We start from the raw sequence: 22,499 nt of genomic DNA, 5'->3' as shown, positions 1-22,499 counted from the left end.
ATCAGAGCCCGGGGGCACAAGACCTATTAGGCAGCGCCTGAACCTTAAATGCTACGACCATCTCCGTTCGGGGAATGTTATCTTGGTAAAATCCGGATAACTCGGGGTAACAAGACCACTGGGAAACACCCGAACTAAAAAGGCTACGATCATATTAAAATGGCTCGGAGACGTCCGAGACCCGTAATAAAAAATAAGGCCTTCAAAATTTCTTAACCGGTTCTAAAGGCTACCCTTGGCAGACTATAATCTAAAAAATTATAAGTACTTTGGGGAAATGTTTCTGGTCATACCGGCCCCCCATGATGCCTTAAACAAGATAACGTCGAAGGGAAGGCCTGTTCGAACCTCCGAACATGACCTAACTATTTCATGCTAAGGCATTTCAATCTTTGCAAATATCGGTAATAAATCAAAGGAAAAATAAAACTCAGAGGTTGTTGAAGGGAAAAGGAAGCCTTGTATTATATATACATATAATCTTTACAAACGCCAAACATCCTTGACAAAAAGTACAAAATGTACACAAGTACGAAAATACAAAACAAAGAAAAATGTACAAGACACTTAAACGACCTGGTCTTCATTTGAGCCTTCCTCGTCTCCAGGACCTTCGGAGTCTCTTCCACCCTCGAAGTCTTCTTCATCCTCGGGATAAGCCAACTTATTGGCCTCAGTTTCGATCCTCTTAGCACTCTCAATTTTAGCCGACAAGTCGAAACCCCAAGCATGAATTTCCTCGACGGCCTCTCTTCGGGATTGTCGCTTCGCTTGCTCGACGATATCTTTCGTTCGATCCCGGGCCGCCTCGACATCGGCCTTATATTGGGCCACCATGTCGTCGGCATCGGCTTTAACCACAACGGCCACTGACTTGGCCGCTTCAAGCTCCTTGGCCAGAGTTTCTCGATTAGAGACGGTCGAACTTAGCTAAGACTGGAGCTCCTCAACCTTTTTAGCTTGCACCTCGGCCTTTTCCTTTGCCGTTCGAAGCTGGACCTTCGCCGAAGTCAGCTGTGCCCGAGTAGTCTCTTTTTTCGAGGACATGCAGTCCATCCTGCCTCTCCATTCATCGGCCTCAGCCTTGACAACATCCATCTCAGCTCGAAGCTGGTCGATCCGATCGATCTTCTGTTGGACCTGCATATTCCGACCATTAGTCACCGAGTCTAGTTCATCGTCACTAACCTCAAATATTTTTACCTGCTCGACCAGGTCGACGTGCACCTTCCGAGCCACCTCTAGCTCAGCTCCGAGGCTCTTAGCCTCCCCTTCACATTGCTCGCTGAGAAGTTTGTAAGTCTCTCTTCTCAGTGAGCCCTCGAACCTCGGCCTCAAGATGGTTTAGCTCATCCCGATATCGAAGAAAAGTTTCATGTTGAAGCATCGAGGCCTACAGAAACAAAGAAAAATGTTAGGATTATCTACAAATTAGTCTAAGTGCAAATCAAAGGTCATCAAAAAGGTATTTGAAGCTACCCGATGTAGCGCCTGTTGTGCTTCGCTGAACAGGCAGGGCGCGTCCACCTCGTTCATCTTTGTTTGATCTTCCTCGGTCACCAGACACCAAAGGTAACTGGCCACCCCTACGGGGGTAGAGAGAACCCGGGCGTCCTACGGAATGAAAATGACGATCGATCTCTTTCGATCAGGATCCACACTCGGAGCTGGGAACCGATTGATTAGTTTCGGGCTTGAGGAAGGCCCGCTTGTTCCCGAAGATGAACTCATCCTCGACACCTCTAAGTCACGCAACCCGGTGACGTCCTCCGTGGCGGTAGAATCCACGCCATCAAAAAAAGCCGCGAAAGGGGTCGTCCGCTCCGTGGCCCCCTCGTTAGGACGTTCTTTCACTGTCTGAGTCTCGTTGCATAATTATTTTGCTAAAAGCAATTACGGCATAGCGAATTTCGTCGCCTTAAAACCTCGACTAGGTTTTATTAATTAGGTGAAAAATATAAAATTTTGTCTTTGTTATTGTGATCACAGTTGGCATAAAAAAGTAAATTTGGTTACGAGGCAATTTTCCGCGTGGCACACGCGCTCGTCCCTGGGCGGAGAAGAAAGGAATCGAAACAAAGCACATTTTAGCCACGTTTAACTCTATTTTGTTATCATGCGCGGGTTAAGAAGCTCAGAGATCAATTGCACTTTTACATACACAAGAAACAAAGATTGTTGCTTTTCCAGACTTTCCACTTCCCACTAAATTCTTCTTCTTCGTTAAAATCGCAATAGTTTCTCTCTCTCTTGGGGGAGAAACATCATATCAAATTTGCCCGAGTCGCCCACCAACTGATTGATTTTTTGTCTAAACAGAGAAAGAGGGGTTTGATTTGATTGGTGATTGAGCTATGCAGAGGCAAAGACAGAGTCCGCCGAAGCATAGACATGATGGGACTTCGCCTTTGCCATTGGGTATGGATTGGAGCCCCCCTCCCAAATTATGGGTCAGTCTTTTTCTTTTCCATTTCCCCTTTTAATTGATCGATCTGCTTAAGGTAGTTTATTGATCTATTTGGGATCATTGGATAAACTGAATAGTGAATAGTATGTATGGAATTTTTGTGGGTAATGTTTGATCATGCTGAATTTAGTGCGGAAGTGTTAAATTGGGATTGGATACAGTAGAGTTAGACTTCTTATCAGTTCTTTGAAGGAAATACATCAGCTTTATTAGGAAAGACCTGTGAATTTAGCCACTATGTCGAGTTAGCTGTCTGTTTGTCTCCTAGCTGATTGATCACCATAGTAAGGCGGAGCCTGTTGGGAGATTCGAGTGTATACACACACTATTCATAGACATTTTCAAGTAAGTGGATTTAAGTAAATTGCTTGGCACCTATATTACAGGGATCCTTCATTTGCCTTGCGTATTAATGTCGAATATGTGTGATGCAACATAGGTGTGACATAGATGGTGGCTACCTCGTGCACATTGTTCAATACACACTAGAAATTAGCAGATATTACATGTACATGGTTTGGATATTTGCACACTGTTGTAGCGGGTGTATACCTGTAGCCGTGCCTATTGACATAGCTTGATATCAATAGGCCATAACTTGTACGATACTATATGTGAGACTAAAGATGAAACATTTTTTTTTTTTTTTGAGAAATCAAATATTGGCTTTATCTTTCTTATGGAAGGGGCAGATGTTCATTTATGGGCATAATTGTTTCTTTGCCTTGATATCTCAGTTTGAATGTTGTTGCGGAAAACACACTTTCTTTTATGAAGTAATCAAATTGCATTAGTAAGGCATAAAGAAGATGCAGAATTACAAAAGGAGAAAGAATAGCTCTAGTACAAACTAGGAGCTGTCATGGCAAAAAAACTGTAAACAGCAAAAGGTTATCCCCAATACAGTAACTATGCTAATACCAGGGAACTAACAAAATCCAAAAACTGTTTACAGGGGTGTAAAAGTTCCAATTGAACAAACTAACTAAGCATCTAGCCTTCAGAGTGTGGGTTGAAGTTGAGATTCCTTCAAAACATCTGCGGTTCCTTTCCTTCCATAAACACCAAAAAAACACCAAAAAATTATTGATGGGATTGTTCTCTAGATTCTCTTGATGGCTTTATCAACTCTCTAGCTGGTAGGGAAAGTTCCTGTTTTGCAACAAAGAATATCAGCTAGTTCTTCTAAGTTGGGGACTTCATTAACGGGATAAATGATACTTTTGAGCATGTTGATGTGTAACCCAGAAATTGCTTCAAAGATCAGTAAAGTAAGGTTCAAGTTGAGTATTTGGGTCTCTCTGCACTACAAAAAATTAGAGTGTCATCTGCATAAAGCAGATGAGAAATAGTGACTGCATTAGCTGGAATTCTGCCTATTTGAAACCCATGTACCCATTGCCATTCTCTAGCATTCTCCAGCATATGAGTTAGACCTTTCATAGCCAAAATAAAGAGAAATGGGGAAAGAAAGTCACCCCTTTTGAGGGGAAAAAAAAAGCTAACCGGACTTCTATTAACCAACACTGAATACTTCACAGTGGAAAAGGAGAAATAAATCATCCTTATCCATCTATCACCAAAGCCCATCTTCTTCAGGATATTGATTAAGTAGGACCAATTTGACTGATCAAAAGCCTTTTCAATATCCAATTTGCAAATGATACCTGTTTCACCACTTTTAATTCTCCAATTCAAAACCTCATTGGCAATTAGGGAGGCATCTGTGATTTGCGTTTTTTTCAAGAACACACTTTGCTGACTTGAAATCAGATTTCCAATGACCACCTTCAATCTTTCAGCCAGAATTTTTGCAAGTAGCTTGTAGACACTGCCTATTAGACTAATATGCCTGAAGTCTCTAAGCTCAATTGCACCTTTTTTTTGGAATGAGTGCAATCAAAGAGGCATTGCTGGATCTCACCATTTGCCAGTTATGATGGAAGTAGTTGAGGGCATTTTAAATGTCTGACTTGATGTAATCCCAGCACTTTTGAAAAAAGCCATAGTGTAATCATCAGGATCTGGTGCTTTGTCAGGGGCACATGACTTCAAAACTGCAAGAACCTCTAGTTCATCAAAAGTTCCTTCTAACTCTTCCTTTTCCTCTGTATTGCGGAAAACCTCTAGTTCATTCTAATGCGGAAAACACATTAGAATCTAAGTAAGCCGTAACAATAAAACTTAGATGTAGCTATTCATAATTTGGGTGAATATTATGTCCATTCTAACTATTATCTAGTGCATAAAACCCGAGCATCCTTGATTAGATTGATAGGTAGTCATAGTTGATTTCCTGGTGCTTGTTGCTTATTGTTTGCTCCCCTGTTATCGTTAAGTTTACATTAATACTCTTTGTTGACTTTCTTATTGTCCACGATGCATAATGGAGCGGGATGGGTGGTGAAGCATGTAACCAGGACTGTCTTTTCTTCTGATAAAGAAGCATGTAATCAGAACTCACGATCATAGTTCAATTATTTATGTGTGTTTATACCTAGCTACTTAATTTAAAAAAAACACAAAAGATATTTATGCATGTACAGAAAATATCTTAGGTCAGAAAAAGTTGGATAACTTCTGTTGTGCCAGTATTTGATATTAGCTTGACTTTTTTTTTTTGGTTTCTCACTCGGTGTCCGGTACCCGCATTGGAGCCCAACTATATCTGGATTCGCGCCATGTAGGGTCCCATTCGGGGGAAGCTCTCCCTACCAAGGATATTAGCTTGACTTTAATAGCAGATAATCTAAAATGCTAAGAGCAAGTGGATTGTCTTATTGCTGTGACTACTGATACATACTTCATACTTGATGGCACTGAATTAGGTTCCTTTTTTTTTTTCCTGAGACAAAACACTGAATTTGGTTGTTCATATCATCACTGTTCTCCACTTGGCAGTTTGATTTAATAACCTTCTTTGTTAACTTTGCTTGTGTGATATATGAGAAGCTTACATCTAGCATCATCATATTAGCCATTTCTGGTCTCTGAAACAAGGCATTCTTCCAAGATTCAATTAGTTTCTGAACTTGTATATGGGATTGTAGAATTTGAATGGAATAAGGATTGCTTATAGCCTTATACCAAGTCTTCCTTTTTTTGTTTGGTAACTAATGCTATATCTTTATGACCTAATTGAGGATACAGCTCGTGGTTAATCTACTCCACATTATTTCCCTTGCCAAATGTCATTCTCTTCAAATCACTTTCTCTCAAAGGGATGGAGCATAGAGCTCGTTTAACTTGTACCAGTGCACAATTGTTTTTAAAAAAATAGATCTACCTTCCAAACTTGCTGTCAGATATTATTTTGTTTTTTCCTAGAAAATACTTACATATGCTTAACGTGCTATCCAGGCTGGAAGAGAAACTGTTTGGCCTCATGATCCTCACACGGGCTGGAGCTACTGTGTTACAATTCCTTCGTGGGTTGTCCTGGCAAAATCAACAAATTCAGATCCCGTAGTGGTAATCAGCCTTTTTATCCATGCAGTTAAATGTTCATTTCATTTTGCTATAGATACTAGTATATCTCAAACAAATAGTTGAATAAGGATTATTAAAGATATGAAATGCTAAAGACATGGTGCTAATGATTTCATAGTATGTGTTTTTAAACAGAAGATGCTCTTGATCTTCAGGTAGAATTCCTATGGCCATCGAGACGCTTTGATGAATCGTTCTTGTTAAAAAGCACATTTAACCCCTAAAACCTAGTGCAACGCAGGCTCAATGCTTCACCAAGGCATTTTAGTTCAGGCCCCAAGGGGTTAAGACATAGCATGTGCTTTGGCAACCACTGACTTTTTCTTAAAAGGGTATCCCGAAGGGAAAAAAAAATGAAAAAGAGAAAAAAGAGGGTAGCTCTAGATAATGAATATAGTTGATACGTGGATATATCAATTGTTAAAAAGGAATGGTGTGAACACATATGTTATTTATTATACTTATCAGAAAAATAATGTTTAGTTATTGTAAAAGTAGTTAGTAAATTTGAATTAAAAGGTTAAACCTGAATCTTTGCATGTGAATCAAAAATTTAAATTGGTATTAAACATTTTTAGATGCTTTAACTGAAAAAAAAAAGAAAGATTCAGATGGTCTTTGCTCTGTACATTTCATTTCTTTGCGGTCGGTTTTTATTGTTGCATTCTCCATATTTTTTTTATAGTTTATAGTTAATTTTTTTCTTACATTACATGTCTATTTTTATTTTGTCATCATTGTTGTTAAAGGTAAATTAATTTTATTAATGTGGGAGAAACTTCTGCATACACGCTGTATACCAAAAGGTAAAGAATGTACAAAACAATATGGTGCTCTACAATTTTCACCAATCTTCTATACAAACAGGAACTTCATGGGTGCACAAAACTTAACTATGAATAAGAGGTTATTCCCATATGTCCAAAATCATTTTCTAACCCCTCAATAGCCTTCCTATTTTCTCTCTTTCCCACAAGACTCACATGATGGCTAGCAGGGTAACGTCCCATGCCATGCGTCTTCTATTCCTCATTCTAGCGACCTAACTATGCAGTGCATCCTTCACCAAACCCGGCATCATCCCCTGCACCCCAGACTAGTTTAGAACAAACTCATTTCCCCATTATTCACTAGAACATGCAGTTTGTGCTTAAAACCACTATGTCTCTCACTTCTTATACGCTTTTCGGCTATTCAGCATTTTGAGTTATGATATTTGAGCATTTTTGTTTTTCGTCACAGATTCCCGACACTTTAGGAATGGATGCACTTTTTTTTTAAACCTCTCCCAATTTAGGAGTATCTATAGTGTTTCCACACTTACCCTCTAGCGTGACTCGAACCCAGGACCTATCGGTTGTGGGTGGAGGTGCTTTTACCAACTGAGCAAGCCTCACTTGTTGGAATGGATGCACTTAATGCATCTAATTGATTATCCATCTCTTTTACTTTCTATGTTGGGTTGGTAGGGACAGACTGAACATTGTCAACTAATGTGATATTGTGACGTAATCTTGCTTGCATTGCACTATAAAATGGTTCTGTTTTCCTAGAAAAGAAAGAACTCTTGCTATAATTTTCAAAATTATCGCAGCATTGCATTAGTATTTAAAACTTGTAACTCTCCTTGTGATAAGACCAACTGAATTGGGTTGGAGGGAGTAAAACCTGTATTATCCGACTTTGAGTTATACTTTCCATTTTAGCTATAGCCTTTTATATCTTTTTTCTCTTGTACAAGAAAAAATAATACACCTCAATTGCATACCAGTTGGGGTATATGAATCCTCTATGTCCATTCCACTCCATTTGGGCCCGTTTCATTCCCCAATTCAATCATGTCTTTATGGATAAACTAAAGATTTTCTAAAACTAGGGATTCTCTTAATCCTCCAGCTATCTTTATCCTGTCGTACTATCTTGTCCAAACTTAAAAGATTCTTATCAAACACCGGTCGCAATGTAAGTGTGGCAAGAAAGACTTAGCTTATTCTCACTAGATGGAATCGTCTATACATTAAAATAGTTGTATTCTTTCTCTCAGTGCGCAAGTATGATATATTAAGATGCACCTAAGGGGGGTTGAATAGTTAACTTTAGTACCAAATAAAATTCTTGCAGTGTCCTTGGATGTCATGAAGAAAACTCAAACAAACAAAGAACTTCAACCCTTTGAGTTTTCTTTTTCTGGTTGTTTATCCAACTGCTTTTGGATCAATTCGCTTCACTCTTAATCCCCTTGAGTTCTTGATGCGATTTTACCACCAACCTTCATTTTACCGGTTCCTTTCTTATCTTGTTTCATCTATCCTTCCCGTGGTGTTTCTTAGAATTTTGTCTAGGTCCTCCTCTAAACTCTCCTATGTGACATTTGCCTAAAGCTTGGCCAACAGTTCATGTATTAGCAACTTAAGTTACTTAATTGGATAACAGAACAATAATTGAACCATACAATTTATCAAAGAAAATTAAGTATCTTATATTGTATGTACCTTTATTGTCAGCTTATGAAGATTTAGTATGTGATCGTGGATGTGTATACTTTGGTAAACTATAGTACCTTAAGTTTTTCTATGTGCTTAATTGCCAAGTGATCGGTGTTTCCTATCTGCATGAAGGCCTTTTGTGTCCATAACTTTACGTGTCTGCATCTGAGGTTAGGTGATATAATACTGCATCTTTCAGAAGTGGAACAGATGTAGAAATGTGTTCAGTTGATTCAACATTCATGAATCTGGAAAAAGGAGTTGAGCGTCGGAACAGATGTATAACAGGAATTCTTGGAGTTCCTCGGGGGTTCTTAATTGGTGTTGAGCTAACTATATTGCAAAAAAGGATCTCTTTGCTTAAAAAAAGTTAACAGGTCTATTCTTTAACCTTTCTCAAAAAAAATAAAAATGAACAGGTTTATTACTTGCACGTGGTGCAGATTCATAATAGCATATACATATTATTGTATATTAAAGGCAGAATACATAAAATGACACCTGATCTTGTACTCAAATCCCTGTTACACACTTGTTGACCACGGGAATATTTTCAAACACTCAATCTTTCAAAATTGTATCTATTACACACCACTTTGCCTACATGGCATGCGCATCCTTTACACACAAATAAGGCGAGTGAACTAAAAAGTTCTGTATTTGAAGCCTCATAAAAACACCACATGTCCAACTTTTCCCATTTCTTTTTTTTTTTTAATTCATCTCCTTCATTTTTCTTCCTCCATTAATGCTCTGAGAACCTCTTTCTAGTTTTTTTTTTTTTGTTACTTTCCAAACTTTTTTTTTTCGTTTTTCAACTAGTAAATAAAGCATTTTCGGATTATCAAGAGATTGGTGTGAAATTGTTGGCTCGAAAAGTGCGATTTCAATTAGACCCAAAAATTTTTGATTCAAAAAGTGCAATTATTGGCCCGAAAAATCAAGAGAACAATACTAAAATTGTTTATGTGAAATTATTTTTTTACTAAAATTGATATTTGGATACTGAATTAGTTGTTGATCGGAAGCTCCATTTCAAGTTGGAACTCATTTGGAGATGAATTGAGAGTTGGATTGAAACTTGTTGAAGAATACCAAAGAACAATATTTTGAATTAAGTGTTGGATCTTAGACTTGAAGAAGTCTAAGCTTGATTTTAAAAATTTTGGTAGCTGAAATTAAGATGAAGGTGGGCGCAGCCATGGTGGTTGGTCTTGGGAAGAAAATGAGTTCCTTTTTCTTTTTTTCTTTTTTGCCTGGGTTCCTTTTTTTTTATTTTTAAAAACTTTGCTGGAGACCTTTTTTTTATTTTTTAACTTAATGACACATGTCACGACGATATTGGTGCGTGACATACACCTATTTAAAAGAAGTGGTCAAATATTAAAGTGGTGTGTAATAGATACAATTTTGAAAGGTTGAGTATTTGAAAATATTCCCGTGGTCAACAGGTGTGTAACAGGGATTTGGGGTACATGTTTATGTGTCATTTTATGTATTAGGCTATATTAAATAACATGCAAGTGTTGGTTTTAGAAGATGGAATGTATAATGTTTCACTTGAAGAACTTATTGGATTGTCGTGAGCAGAATGATTGTGTCATCTTATTATTTATTTTTTTAAAACGGATGTCTCCGGGTCAACTTGTGCGCACCTCGATTATTCTGACCTCCCACCAACATAGGTATGAGGTAACTCTATCCACGGAGCCTAGACAAATGGGAAGAAGTCACCTAACGTTTTTATTTTGTGCTGGATTCGAACACTGATCTCCAAGGTTTTCACCCACTTCATTGACCGTTAAGCCACTTCCTTGGGTGTAGGATCATGTCAGCTTATTTCATCCATACAACTTGCCAATGATTAATCATTGTGCCTTTTGGTGTCCAGATGAAGCCCTCAAAGTTGCCCAAGAGATCTCAATTTGCCCCAACCTAGAGTTATATTGCAGCAGGCGATCTTTCTTTCCTAATCTTTGTGCTTAGTCAAATCAGTAACCCCAAAGTTAAGAAAGGAGTAACAGTCTGCACCTTGATTTCTTCTGCTTTTCGCTATGATTGATCTGCAGATTCATCTATGCAGTGTCCCCACTTTATTTTGAACCTATCATTCAGTAGTAGTCTTGGGCCCTTTTGCATAGTTGGTCCTAGCATATGTCAGTTCCCAGGTTTGAGGATGTTCACAATTTTTATAATGAGCTTTTTGTCGTCTTCCCATGGTTTTTTCACCCTTATTTATTGTGATAAGCTGATTCTGAATCTAACTATGGGAATGGTTGTGTATCACGAATCTATCTTTTTTTAACAAATTACTGCAACTTAGATGCAAAATAGAAATTTGGGCATCATTTCTCTTATCGTCACTTTCTGGTTGTGATGGGACTAGAAATTCTCCATGGATTTTCAAACTTTGAAGAAGCAGGTGGTGCTGGGTTGAGTTTTTTCCCTGCCTCTAGCGAAGGAAATCATACTTTGACAAGATGAGTAATTGAATGTATGTTAGAGTTCTCGACATGTGTAGGTAAAATTTTATAAACTGGAATAAGTACTATCATTCCTTCTGACAAAGTGCAAAAAGGTTAAATCATTTTCAGCTACAAAATGAGTTAATTAAGTTTTCCTTCCTTTCTTCTCCTCCTCCTCCTTCTTCTTCTTCCACCTATTATTCCCTTTCTTCTTTTTTTATCTTTTCTTGAGCCGATGGTCTATCGGAAACAGCCTCTTACCTTCACCGAGTAGAGGTAAGGTCTGCATACACTCTACCCTCCCAGACCCCACTAGTGTGATTATACTGCGTTTGTTGTTGTTTCTTTTCTTTTCTTTATTTCTTATAAGTTTTCACGTGAGAAGCTGGCATTTCTCTAGTTATTTTCTTATCATTAATAGCTTACTAGAAATGAAGTTTGAAATACTCATGTTGAACTCATTTTTACATCTCAAACTTGGACCTGGGTCCAGGGGACCTTGCCTATAGTCAACTTATAACCTGTTGCATTTTTTTTCCCTTTGTCAAGATTCGGTTCTTATGTGTTAGCTTTTATAGAGGTTTAAACTTAACATTCTTAAAGGGCAGTTTTACAGGGTTTTGGTTGGCTTACAATCACCAGAAGGGAATACAACTACCCGAGTCGTATTAAGAAGGTTCAATGATTTCTTGAAGTTTCTAGCTGCTGTGAGTTTGCATACGCTCTTTTCAGTTGCTTTTTCTTTTTCTAAATTTTTACGTTAAGAGGATTCGTGAAATTTCTTGGACCACGATCGAAGTCGACCAGTTATCTCTTATGAGTATTTAGATAATCTCAGGGTATTTGATAGTGTGGTTGATTCTGTGTCACAGCTGAAAAGAATGTTTCCAAGGAAGAATATTCCTCCTGCCCCACCCAAGGGTTTCTTGCGGATAAAAACTAGAACCCTACTAGAAGAGGTAAGCATTGTACTTGCTAGTTTCCTCATATACGATGTGTGATGAAATTGTTGTCATTTGTCGTTTTTTGTAGCTAAAACTTTAATTTGGGGGAGAATCTCGTACATCTTTAAATTAGAGTCAGACTTCTGTATGTTTAGTTTTTATTTTGTGGAATTTGATTTTGAAGACTTTTTCTCTTCATTATTCTCATGTCAAATGGCTTTTTTGTTTCTAGTGAAACATAAATTGCACAAAACTATTGGATATTAAAATTGTTAATGAAATGTTGGGTAACTACAAAGATTTCTTTCCAAGTGAAATTGCAGCTGTAGTTCTATATGATATTCTAATTTTTCATATACTTGTATGGTTTCCAGAGACGATCTTCCTTGGAGGAGTGGATGACCAAATTACTCTCTGATATTGATGTTTCAAGAAGTGCTCCAGTGGCATCTTTTCTCGAACTGGAAGCTGCTGCTAGATCTTGTATGTCTGTTGCTACTATACTATTGTCCTTTAAAATTCATTTCTCTGAAAAAGATTGGACATGTGGCTGAACTAATTTTTAGCTTTGTATCTAAGTTATCTTTTTGTTATGTCTAATTGGTAACATTTATTGCTATAATTCTTTCAGCTTTCCAAGATGAAAACCAACATGCTTCAGAATCAAATCCTTTTCTGAATAGTTCTGTTTCTTCCCTTCAAGTTCATCCTAGTGCAAGCTTGTCTGCAATAACTGCGAGTTCATCGCTCACATCAGATTATGGTAGTGACACAGCTTATGAGATATCTGATGTTGGCACACCACGCCTTGGAAGGGATAATAACTCTGATTTTGGGACAGATGATCTCTCGTTGGATGAGGATGTGACAAGTCCAATAGATAAGTTTGTGAAGTATGGAATGTCCAACATTGACGAAGGCTTGTTCATGGGTCAGGCTATTCTAGAACAACTTGGAAATTATCCTAGACATAGGGTGCACAGTAGAGAGATTAATAAATTTGAAGAGAACAATAAAGCCAATGGAAATACTTCCAGATCGTCTGATCTTGCTGTTAGTACTGATGGTATAAGCGGACTTTCTTCGGAGCTGGAGAACGCCAAAGTTATCCATCATGCTAGAAAGTTATCAGCTGAGAGCATAGGAAGTGATACGAGTTCCCAAAGAGGCAGTGAATTGTCAGGTTCAGCAATCCCGAATTCATACGGACAAGGACCGATCAACATCCCCAGAGCGGCTGAGACGTCAGGAAACGTTGAGAACACTGACTTACTGCTGCCAAGTGATGTGCAATTATTACTTCCTTCAGATCAACGCCAAAAAATGAATAGAGTACTTACAACCATGCAAAGGAGACTGACAACAGCAAAAACTGACATGGAGGATCTTATCTCAAGATTAAATCAGGAAATTGCTGTGAAAGACTACCTCACAACTAAGGTATTGGCTTTTATATTTTATCTGAAAAAGAAACCTAGTCGTATAAGCTAGCACAAAGCTGAGGGAAATAAATAGCAACATCCCAAGTTACAATCATCATGCATGATTAGAAGACTCCGTCCTCTAATCATCATGCATGTTCCCTAAAAGGAGATTGAGTGAAATCTATTTCGGCCATAGAAAATATATAACCTTGGTGTTGGGGTGCTACTAAGGCTTTTCGAGAATAAACATGTTTATATATTTCTTTAGCAACCAGAGAGATCTTAAACTTCTTGGATCATGGGTTAACGACCTTAAATCCCCATATGATGCTGAGAAAGTGTTCCTTCCGAGAGTAATAGTATAAATTACCAATGATGCTGGGTCCATTTTCATATGGCTGTCAAAAAGCCTTTTAAAAGCTGTCCCTGAATGATGCAGAGACAAGGAATATATTGCGATATCTTTAACACATGAACCCAACCTCTGTGTGTGTGTGTGTGTGAGAGAGAGAGAGAGAGAGAGGTTCTGCCATATGGAAATATGAGTTGATATAAGCAGGAGAAAAAGAGTTTGTATTTGCTTCATTAATTCAGTTTTAGTAGAGGAGAATACTAAAATATTGAACAAATTTGGAACCTGAGTGCTTGAACTGTAAGAGATCACAATTGGGAAAGCTCATAAGTCATCATTTAAGCAACATTTTACCTATATTCTTTCTTAGACATCTTTAGTATCAGGCAAACCCTCCTGGTTGGTTCCATTGGAATACTGATCAAGTCATACCTTTCTTAGCATATATGTGAAGAAGTTGAAAGAGTTGTGCATTAAAGAAAGAAACTTATGTATCTGGCAAGTTTTATATCTTCGCAAAACCTTTCTCAAAAAGAAAAAAAAAAAATCATATCTTCTTGCTTCTGATTTTGATTTAACTTCAGTTAATAGTTTCTTTTTTTTTTATAAGTAACTTCAGGTAATAGCTGAAAGAAAAATTAATCTGAAGTAAAGTCATGCTAATCTTTAATGAGAATATACGCCCCGTGGAGGTATTACTTAGCGGTCTAAGAGCTATAGTGACAACCTTGGGAACCAAGGTCCCATTCCAGCAGAGGCAACACTATATGAGTTCTTTCCATTTGCCTAACCCTTGGTTGGCAAGTTACCCAATATTTGTGTTGGAGGAAGTAGCAGCCACGGGCCACCAGTAGATTGTGTCGGCTGCGTGCAAGGTTCCCCGAACACCACTGATATTAAAAAGAAGAATGTAGGTGACATCTTAGTCAGGCATAAACCATTTTGTTTGTGAGAAAATAGCTGTTCTGAAAAGCCCTAATTTTAGAGCTCATAAATGATTATTCTATGATGCTCTATTGTTCTGAGACAATGGTTACTATATCAGGTTAAGGATTTGGAAGTGGAGCTCGAGGCTACTAAACAGAAAAGCAAAGAAAACCTTGAGCAAGCAATCTTGATTGAAAGGGAAAGGGTCACCCAGATGCAGTGGGATATGGAAGAGCTTCGGCAGAAGTCATTTGAAATGGAACTGAAATTGAACTCACACAAGGTTTTGCCGCCATTTCACTTGATTATCCTCTAGTTTGTGATGATTTTTCTCCTCACTCAGATAGAATGTTAATTCAGACTATATATGTGTCAAACCTCATCAGGTTAAACTGGGCAATGCTTCCATGGAAGACAATGCCAGTCAGGAGAAAGACAGAATCTTGCTGGAGTTGGATGCTACAAAAGGGAAGCTTGATGAGTTGCAGAAACAACATCAAGAACTTGAAGTAAAATCAAAAGCTGATGTTAAAGTTCTCGTTAAAGAAATAAAATCTCTTCGAGGCTCACAAGCAGATTTGAAGCAGCAGCTAGATCATTCACTTAAAGGAAAATTGGAGGCTGAGGTATAGATTGCGACTTCATTTCTGAGTCTACATTAAGTTCCCTCCCAAGCCTAATTTTCTTCTCTGTTTGTCCTTTCTTCAAGAACTTGTAACTTTGTCATGGTGTGAACTGCCTTCAGTCTCTCTCGCTCTCTGTTGATTATGTTTCATTTAATCTGTGAATATACACTATATAAAACAGATCCTGGCGCAATTCCTTCCATTCTCATGTGTTAAATTATCTACATTACCGAACTTTCTGAGAAGAGTGAAAGAAAAGGGTAGTGTAGCAGTAGAGGAACAACTTTGAGACCATATCAGTATATTTGCTCCACTGTGGAGATCTCTTTTGGTTTCAAGGATTAACCTGATTCATGTATTAACAGCTCCGCGGATCCTCGTCTCTTATTGTATTTTTGTTACTGAAAGTTCTCTTGCTTATGCAGAGACTTTATGAACAAGAGAGGCAAGCTAATGAACAAGCAAGGACATCTTGGCAGAAGCTGCTACATGAATGTCAAGTTCTTCAACAGCGCTTTGAAGAATGCAACATTAATTTAGTCAACGAAAAAGAAGACCTTATCATGGATTTTCCATCATGCTCAGATGCCTTGAATCTCCTCACAGCATATGACAATCAAATCAACCTTATCCTTGCAGAGGTATTAAAGCTGTTATTCCAATTTTTACATTTCAATACGGTTCACACATTCTAACTGATAAAAAGAGGACAGTTCCCACATTCAATTTTGATTTTTCTGCAAAATGGCTTTTCTGCTAAATGGCTTTTAAGTTGCAATTTTGCGATAGCTGTTTATACAGTGGAAAGTGGCATGTAAAGCTTGAAGTCTTTCATTACTTCCTCATCAGCTGGAATTTAGGATATACTTTATGCCATCTTTATCATTTGGTAAATAAGACACACCGCACAGGGGAAGATAGGATATAAATAAAGTATGTCAAAGACAAATTAACGTGGCACTTGAAATATGTTTGACATAAACCCCATGAGATTAGGTAACAGAATCAATATTCGGAACAATATACACTTTCAAAGTCAATAAACTTAGGTGTAAGCTGTACCAAAGCACTTGCACTGAAAGACATTGATTTTGAACTTAACACTTTTGGTAATAAACTGTACTTGTAACATTTACCTGACAAACTGCTGAGATGCTAGATACAATGAAGAACAAGGCATTTGACTAGGAAGTTCGATTTAATGATTATATTGCGTTGTTTCTAGGTACCATAACAACTAGGCCTCAGTCCCAAACAGGTTGTGGTCGGCTATATTGTGTTGTTTCTAGGTATCTGGAAAGAAATGGAAAGGAAAGAAGAAATCCAAGTTTTTTCTCTTGTTCTTTTTTTAGTATAAAGAAAAGAGATCGGAGTTTCTCCCCTAAGGAATTACTTTGCTGAGAGATAGCTTGTGGTATCTCAACTCAATGTCTTGTTTTCCTCCCTCATTGAGCAGCAAAGTATAAAGTCTGGCTTTTGATCTCCATCTGCTCTGTCTGTATGTTTGTGTTGGTATGTAAGTTTGGTAAAACACATTTCTGGATAGGCATATGCTCACAGTTAAAGAGAAATGCCTCCTCCCGGAAACTTCATCCATTAATGTCAGGCTTTTGACACCTGGCCTGAACACCTGCACATAATGGCTATTTATTAAGAATGAGACATTTGGTTGTTTGACCTCCTGGTGTATGCTTGCTTGTGAAGAGTAATTCAGGAATCACGAAAGAGTAGCTAGCAAGTAATGAAAGTGAGGCTTGGGTCTTCGCATTGATAACATTGACTGCCTACAAGCTTGGGGCATGAGATTGTTGTTTGGTCACTTGGGTCAACTTGTTGCACCCAAGAGATGATGTTGAAAATGGGAGTTGGAAGCAGTATTATAAGGGCATAATACAGCTTTCCTGTAGAGGGAGTGTTGATTTAACTTTTCTATGTACTATAACTACGGAAGATGTGAGATGCTGAGAGCTGATTTCAGCGGCTTGGACTTTTTGCATATGTTAGTCTCTCTTTCAGATGATTTCTAAAAGATTAGTCCAAATTAACTGTTGAAGGCACGCCAAATAGCAATTTGGAAATCTTGGTTGCTCCTTAAGTCGTAGATGTTCTCTGGTAGACACGAATATTCACTTATGATGCAGCTGATTTTGCATGAGCTAAGAGAAAACTCTTAGGTGGAACATGGATTAAACCAAGGTTCCCAAACTAGAAACTCATACTTGGTTCGTATATATGAATGACCTAAGTCCTAATTTTGTAATTACTGTCTACAGCATCTTGTTTTAAGTTGCTCTGGTTTGTTTATAATTCGCCAACCTGTGGCCTCAGCTTTACCTCAAGATTTCGTATAAATAAGTTTATGTACGGTGTTGATCAATTTTTGATACGAGTACTTGTGACTTGTTTTTTATCAGGTGAACGCAGACAAAGGAACCGAATCCTCGGTTTCTACTGCTGAGACAATGGATGATGTGAATAATGACTCCTGGACAGTAGATGACAAGTTGAGAAATGTGCTGACAAATATCCTTGTCAATAATGGTAAATTGAGAAAACAGGTGAACTCTGTCATCCGTTATGCTCTGAAAGAGAAACTTTCATCTCCTCCAAGAGAGTGTGAAGATTCTCCAATTGAAACTGTAGAAAGCAAGAACTTAGATAGATGAAGTCACGTAAATATTGTAAAATTTTGTCGTATCTAGTGTAATCTGCACCTAATCCCATTAAAAATACCTAGAGTTGACATCCAACATTACTGTTGGTATTGTAATTTCGCGGCACCATTATGTATACTGCTCTAAAGATGCAATAATTGAAGGTTTCTGTAAAATGTCCAACTTCATACTTAAAAGAAAAGAATCCTATTCATTTAATAAACGAGTTTAAGATTTGGATATGCGTTAGCACGTTGGAATTATATGCTTCTTTGTGCTGACATCGCTGCTTGATAAACTTATCATTTTCGCAAAAAAACTCAAGTTGATATGCATTACACTTCTTAACACTTGAAGATTCCCCTATTATGTTCCAGATCTTCCTTAATTGATGTTCCAAACCCGGTAAATAATGTTCTTATGGCCATTGGGGACAGGATTTGGACTTGCAATCTTCATTTTACCTATCTTACTAAGATGTTCCCAAGTCTTGCCGGATGGGCAAATTTTGCCTGTGTTTTATTGTTCACATGGGTTGCCGGCATAATTTGGTACTATCATCATTCTACATATCTTCTTAAATTGTTAACAAGTTTTGCCGAAGTGGTTCAATATTTTTTGCCGGACGGCTATCTTTTATATTGATCATAAGTTTTGTTGGATGGGCAAATGTTGGAAAATCAGAAGGATGAAGTTGGCACGTTTGGATTTGACTTGATCGGAGCAATTTATAAGATTAAATAACATATAATGATTTATTATGTACATTAATAATCTGAGGAGAGTATAATCTGAGAAGAGTCTTCCTTTTTCCTACAGTAGTTGCCAAATGCTTCTGATACTCAAACAAAAGAGAACGAACAAAAGAATAAATGCATCACATATTGACCACATAACAACGACTTCATAGTTCTTTCAAATTCATTTCGTTTTAGTTGGCCGAATTACTGCTTTTAGTTCTTTCAATTTCATTTCGAAGAGATGAATTATACATTAAAAAAGGAGGGGAAAAAAGAAAGTTTTTATACCAAACTTTGAGTCAAAAAGGAGCAGTATGAAGAAGAAGACGGAGGAGGAGGAAGCAAGAGAATGAAGAGCATGGAAATGGAAACAGTAATCTGCCACTAACTAGAAAAATAGCTAAACATGTATTTATCCTCAAAATCGGATAACAATTGAATTTGTAAGTGGTTTTAGGGATACGTGGATTAAATTAACATAAAGCGATAAATTGAATTACAATTGAAATACAGTACGATAAAGTGAATTCGAACCACACGAATCGAGCGATAACTGTCTTGGAGAGTGAAACACCCTTGAACAGAATGCACTTTGATCAGAATAAAAACACACTTGAATAAGAACTTTTAGAGAGAAAATAACAGTATATTGCTTTGGGATGCGTGCTACAATGTCTTTACAAATAATGAGACCCTCTTTATATAGTAGGGGAGTCCTACTTTAGGTACAACTCTATAAAAGGTAAAAAAGCTCATGATTTGCTAATTAACCGGTTTCTCATTTATACATGCTGAGATTCCTGTCGTGATATCCGACCGATTACGGATATTTTGGCCTTTTGATATTTGGTCCGACAATGTTTCCTCGAGCTCATTCGGGGTCGGGGTCGATTCCGGGTTCATGGACTCGATGATCTCAAAGATGGGTGTTCTAACCTCGTACACTGGTTCGATGGAACCCGAGGTCAATCTTCAATCCAGTACGTTCAATCCCGATCTGTCATGTAATAGATGAGCCCGATTTTGATCGTATACAGATAGTTCCCTCGTTTTTCGGAGTATAAACAGCGAGAAACAATATGAGCCCTCGATCCTCGTCTCGATACTCTGCGTCAGAAACGACAAAATGGACGAAACGTCTCCTCAGTCACGTCTCAATGGCATTAAATGTTCGTCAGTTGCTGGTCGGCCACTACAGTCTTTGAACCGTCGTTTGAAAACTATAAATATCTCCTCTTTCATTCATTCAAACTTTACATTCAATCTTTTCCTCCTTTTGTTCTTAAAAAATCTTTACCTTTTCTAGTACTTGTACCCAGATTTCTTGAGAGTTTTGTAAGAATCCTCGCTTGTTTGAACCGTTAAGCATATTCTTTTATCTCCTTCTTCTTCATCTTTATCCAAAAAAAAATGGCGAAGACTTCTAAGACATTCCCTTAAATAGAAACCGCTTCTTCTTCCCGGCCGGCCGCGGGGAACCGGCGGCGGAACCCCCTATTGACATGTTTATTCCTGGCGGGTGCTCGATGAATGCTGATTTTAAATTTGAGAAACCTTCACCTGTTCCAAGCCGGGGTGAAAAGGTATCATGATATATTTGCTCGATCACCGATGATATACTCCCTACGGTCATAAAGGACTGCAATTGGGCCAGAAAGGACGTGGTAATTCCCGGGCCCGAATAAGACATCACTACCCACGTTAAGGGATGCTTAAATGTTTATACTTATCCCTTTACGTTGGCCCCGCTGGATCCGGTGATCATCCAGTTCTGCAAAAGGTACGAGGTATCCCTTGGTCAGATCCACCCCTAGTTCTGGAGGATAGTCATTCTTCTCCAATTCTTTGTGAGCAAGATTGACGGATGCCCATTCACCGTTGATCGTTTGATGCGTCTATATAGTCCCTGATTTTTTTTTGGAGGGGGGGGTGATCAAAATTGCGCGCAGGCTAGTAAAGCCCCATTTTCGAGCATTGACGAAGATCGAGACCGAGGTTGGCTAGGTCGATTTGTCCGAGTGAGGACTTCAGACCTGATCCCAGCCAAAGACATGTCGTTCCCCGAAAATTGGAACACAAAACATAAGTAAAGTTCTTTTTTTCCCAGAAATTAATGTTTTGGCTCTCTTTTCCCCTTTCTTACCAATGTTAGTGGTGATGCAACTGTTGCTCGGGTTCCAGATGCAGTTCCTCGACTCAAGGAGGGGGTCTAGGGCATCGTCTCCAAGAAACCGTACTCTGAGCGCGCATGGTGTGAACATTCGAAATGCCGGTGGGAAGCCCGTTCTCACGGTGAGATTCTTTCTTAGGGTGGACAACACCTAGGCTTCTTCCATGCTTACTCATTTCTTTTTTCTTTACAGGCCTTGGGAAGGATGTTGTAATGATGCCTCTATGCTGCGACGAGCATAGCCCTGCCGAGTCTCCTGCTCTGAGGAAGGGGGAGGAGAAGAAGAGGAGAACGCCTCCAAGTTCTCCGAACTCGGAGAAGAAAAAACCGAAAAGGAGGCTGGTGCGCAAATCCGAGGCAAACACCAGTGCTCGAGAGCTCCCATCGAACTTAGTCCACCGGCTGAGGGATGAGTCTAAAGAAGAAGAAGAAGAAAATTCTGAACTGGTAGCCCGTGTATGAGGCAACATCGTACTATCTCAAACCAGGGGTGTTGTTGAGGAGGCAGTGGCTGAGGCCTCCGAACCAAAGAAGGGCGATGCCTTTTTGCCCCAAGTTGGGGAGGCCAACACAGAGGCTACGACTAGTGCTTCTCGGGTAGAAGATAATGCCCCCAAGGGTGTACTCGGAGAGAAATACCTCTCCGAGTCGCCTTTGTTTACCGACTCTATGATACACGATGCCCAAGTGCTAAAAGGAGGCCTAACTGAGGGGCCCCAAGGGGTGGCACACCCTGTCAACCACTTCTTGGAGGGTTTAGATTCTTCCGTATCAGCGGACGTCAACCGGGATGGGTGACTTACTGGTACTAAAGAATAGTCCATCTTCGGGAATCAGCGGGCCTTCTTCGAGTCTGAAACTAATAAGCCGGTTCCCAGCTCTGAGTGCAGATCCTGGCTGGAAGCGGACAATTGTTATGTCCATTCCGGAGAATGCTCGGGTCCTCTCAGTCCCTGTAGGGATCAAAAGCTATCTTCGGTGCTTAGTGACCGAAGAGGATCAAGCGAAGATGAACGAGGTGGAAGCGCGCTGCTTATTCAACGAAGCCCAACATGCGTTAAATCGGGTAACTTCGAATGCCTCTTTATGCCTTTTTTATTACGTAATTAGGTTAAGCCGTAGAGAATGGTAACCCTTTACTTAGTGTTTGTAGGCCTCTGTACTCCATCATGAAAATTTTGTCCGATACCGAGAGGAATTAAACCACCACAAGGCCGAGACCTAGGAGCTCATCAAAAAGAGGGATGCTTACAAGTTTCTCAGTGAACAACATGAGGGGGAGGTCAAGAAACTCCACGCTAAGCTAGAGGTGTCCCAGAAGGAGCATGTGATCTGGTCGAGCAGGTAAGAATAGCCTTCGAGGATAGTGATGATGAGTCACCGAATCTACTGGTCCAACAGAAGATTGACCAGATCGAACAGCTTCAGGCAAAGGTAGACGTGGTAAAGGTCGAGGCAAAAGAATGGAAAAAGAACATGGATCGTCTGGCCTCAGAAAAGGAGACTGCTCGAGCACAACTGGTTTCGGTTGAGGTTCAACTTCGATGATTAAAGGAGAAGTCCTTAGTGCAAGCCAAGAAAATCGAGGAGCTCCAATTCCAGCTGAACTTGGCCGTCTCTGATCAGGAAAATTTGGCCAAAGATGTCGAAATGGTCAAGTTAGAGGCCAAAGTAATTAAAGTTGATGCCTAGAAAATGGTGGCCATTTAAAATGCTGACGCCGAGGCAGCTTAGGTCCGGGAAAAGGACATCATT

The 22,499-nt window shown here is 39.0% G+C and overlaps 1 protein-coding gene across 3 annotated transcripts; it reads left to right on the top strand.

Moving 5' to 3' along the window:
• The first annotated feature begins 2,042 nt into the window (after positions 1-2,042).
• On the top strand, positions 2,043-18,076 carry LOC104232550 (PX domain-containing protein EREL2-like). Of its 3 annotated transcripts, XM_009785776.2 has the most exons (10): positions 2,043-2,450; positions 5,828-5,938; positions 11,516-11,614; positions 11,780-11,866; positions 12,226-12,334; positions 12,483-13,291; positions 14,673-14,837; positions 14,941-15,180; positions 15,606-15,821; positions 17,595-18,076. In XM_009785776.2, the coding sequence occupies exons 1-10, from the start codon at positions 2,355-2,357 to the stop codon at positions 17,844-17,846; spliced, it is 2,184 nt and encodes a 727-aa protein (XP_009784078.1). In that variant the 5' UTR covers positions 2,043-2,354; the 3' UTR covers positions 17,847-18,076. The 3 variants fall into 3 exon arrangements, with proteins under 3 accessions (XP_009784078.1, XP_009784079.1, XP_070009056.1); XM_009785777.2 differs by lacking the exon at positions 2,043-2,450 and having other exon boundaries at positions 5,827-5,938; positions 11,524-11,614; XM_070152955.1 differs by lacking the exon at positions 2,043-2,450 and having other exon boundaries at positions 5,827-5,938; positions 11,511-11,614.
• The last annotated feature ends 4,423 nt before the right edge of the window (positions 18,077-22,499 follow it).

This window comes from Nicotiana sylvestris, chromosome 8, assembly GCF_000393655.2.
Source record: "Nicotiana sylvestris chromosome 8, ASM39365v2, whole genome shotgun sequence".
Classification (NCBI taxonomy): Eukaryota; Viridiplantae; Streptophyta; class Magnoliopsida; order Solanales; family Solanaceae; genus Nicotiana; species Nicotiana sylvestris.
This window is presented reverse-complemented; position numbering and strand designations above follow the sequence as displayed.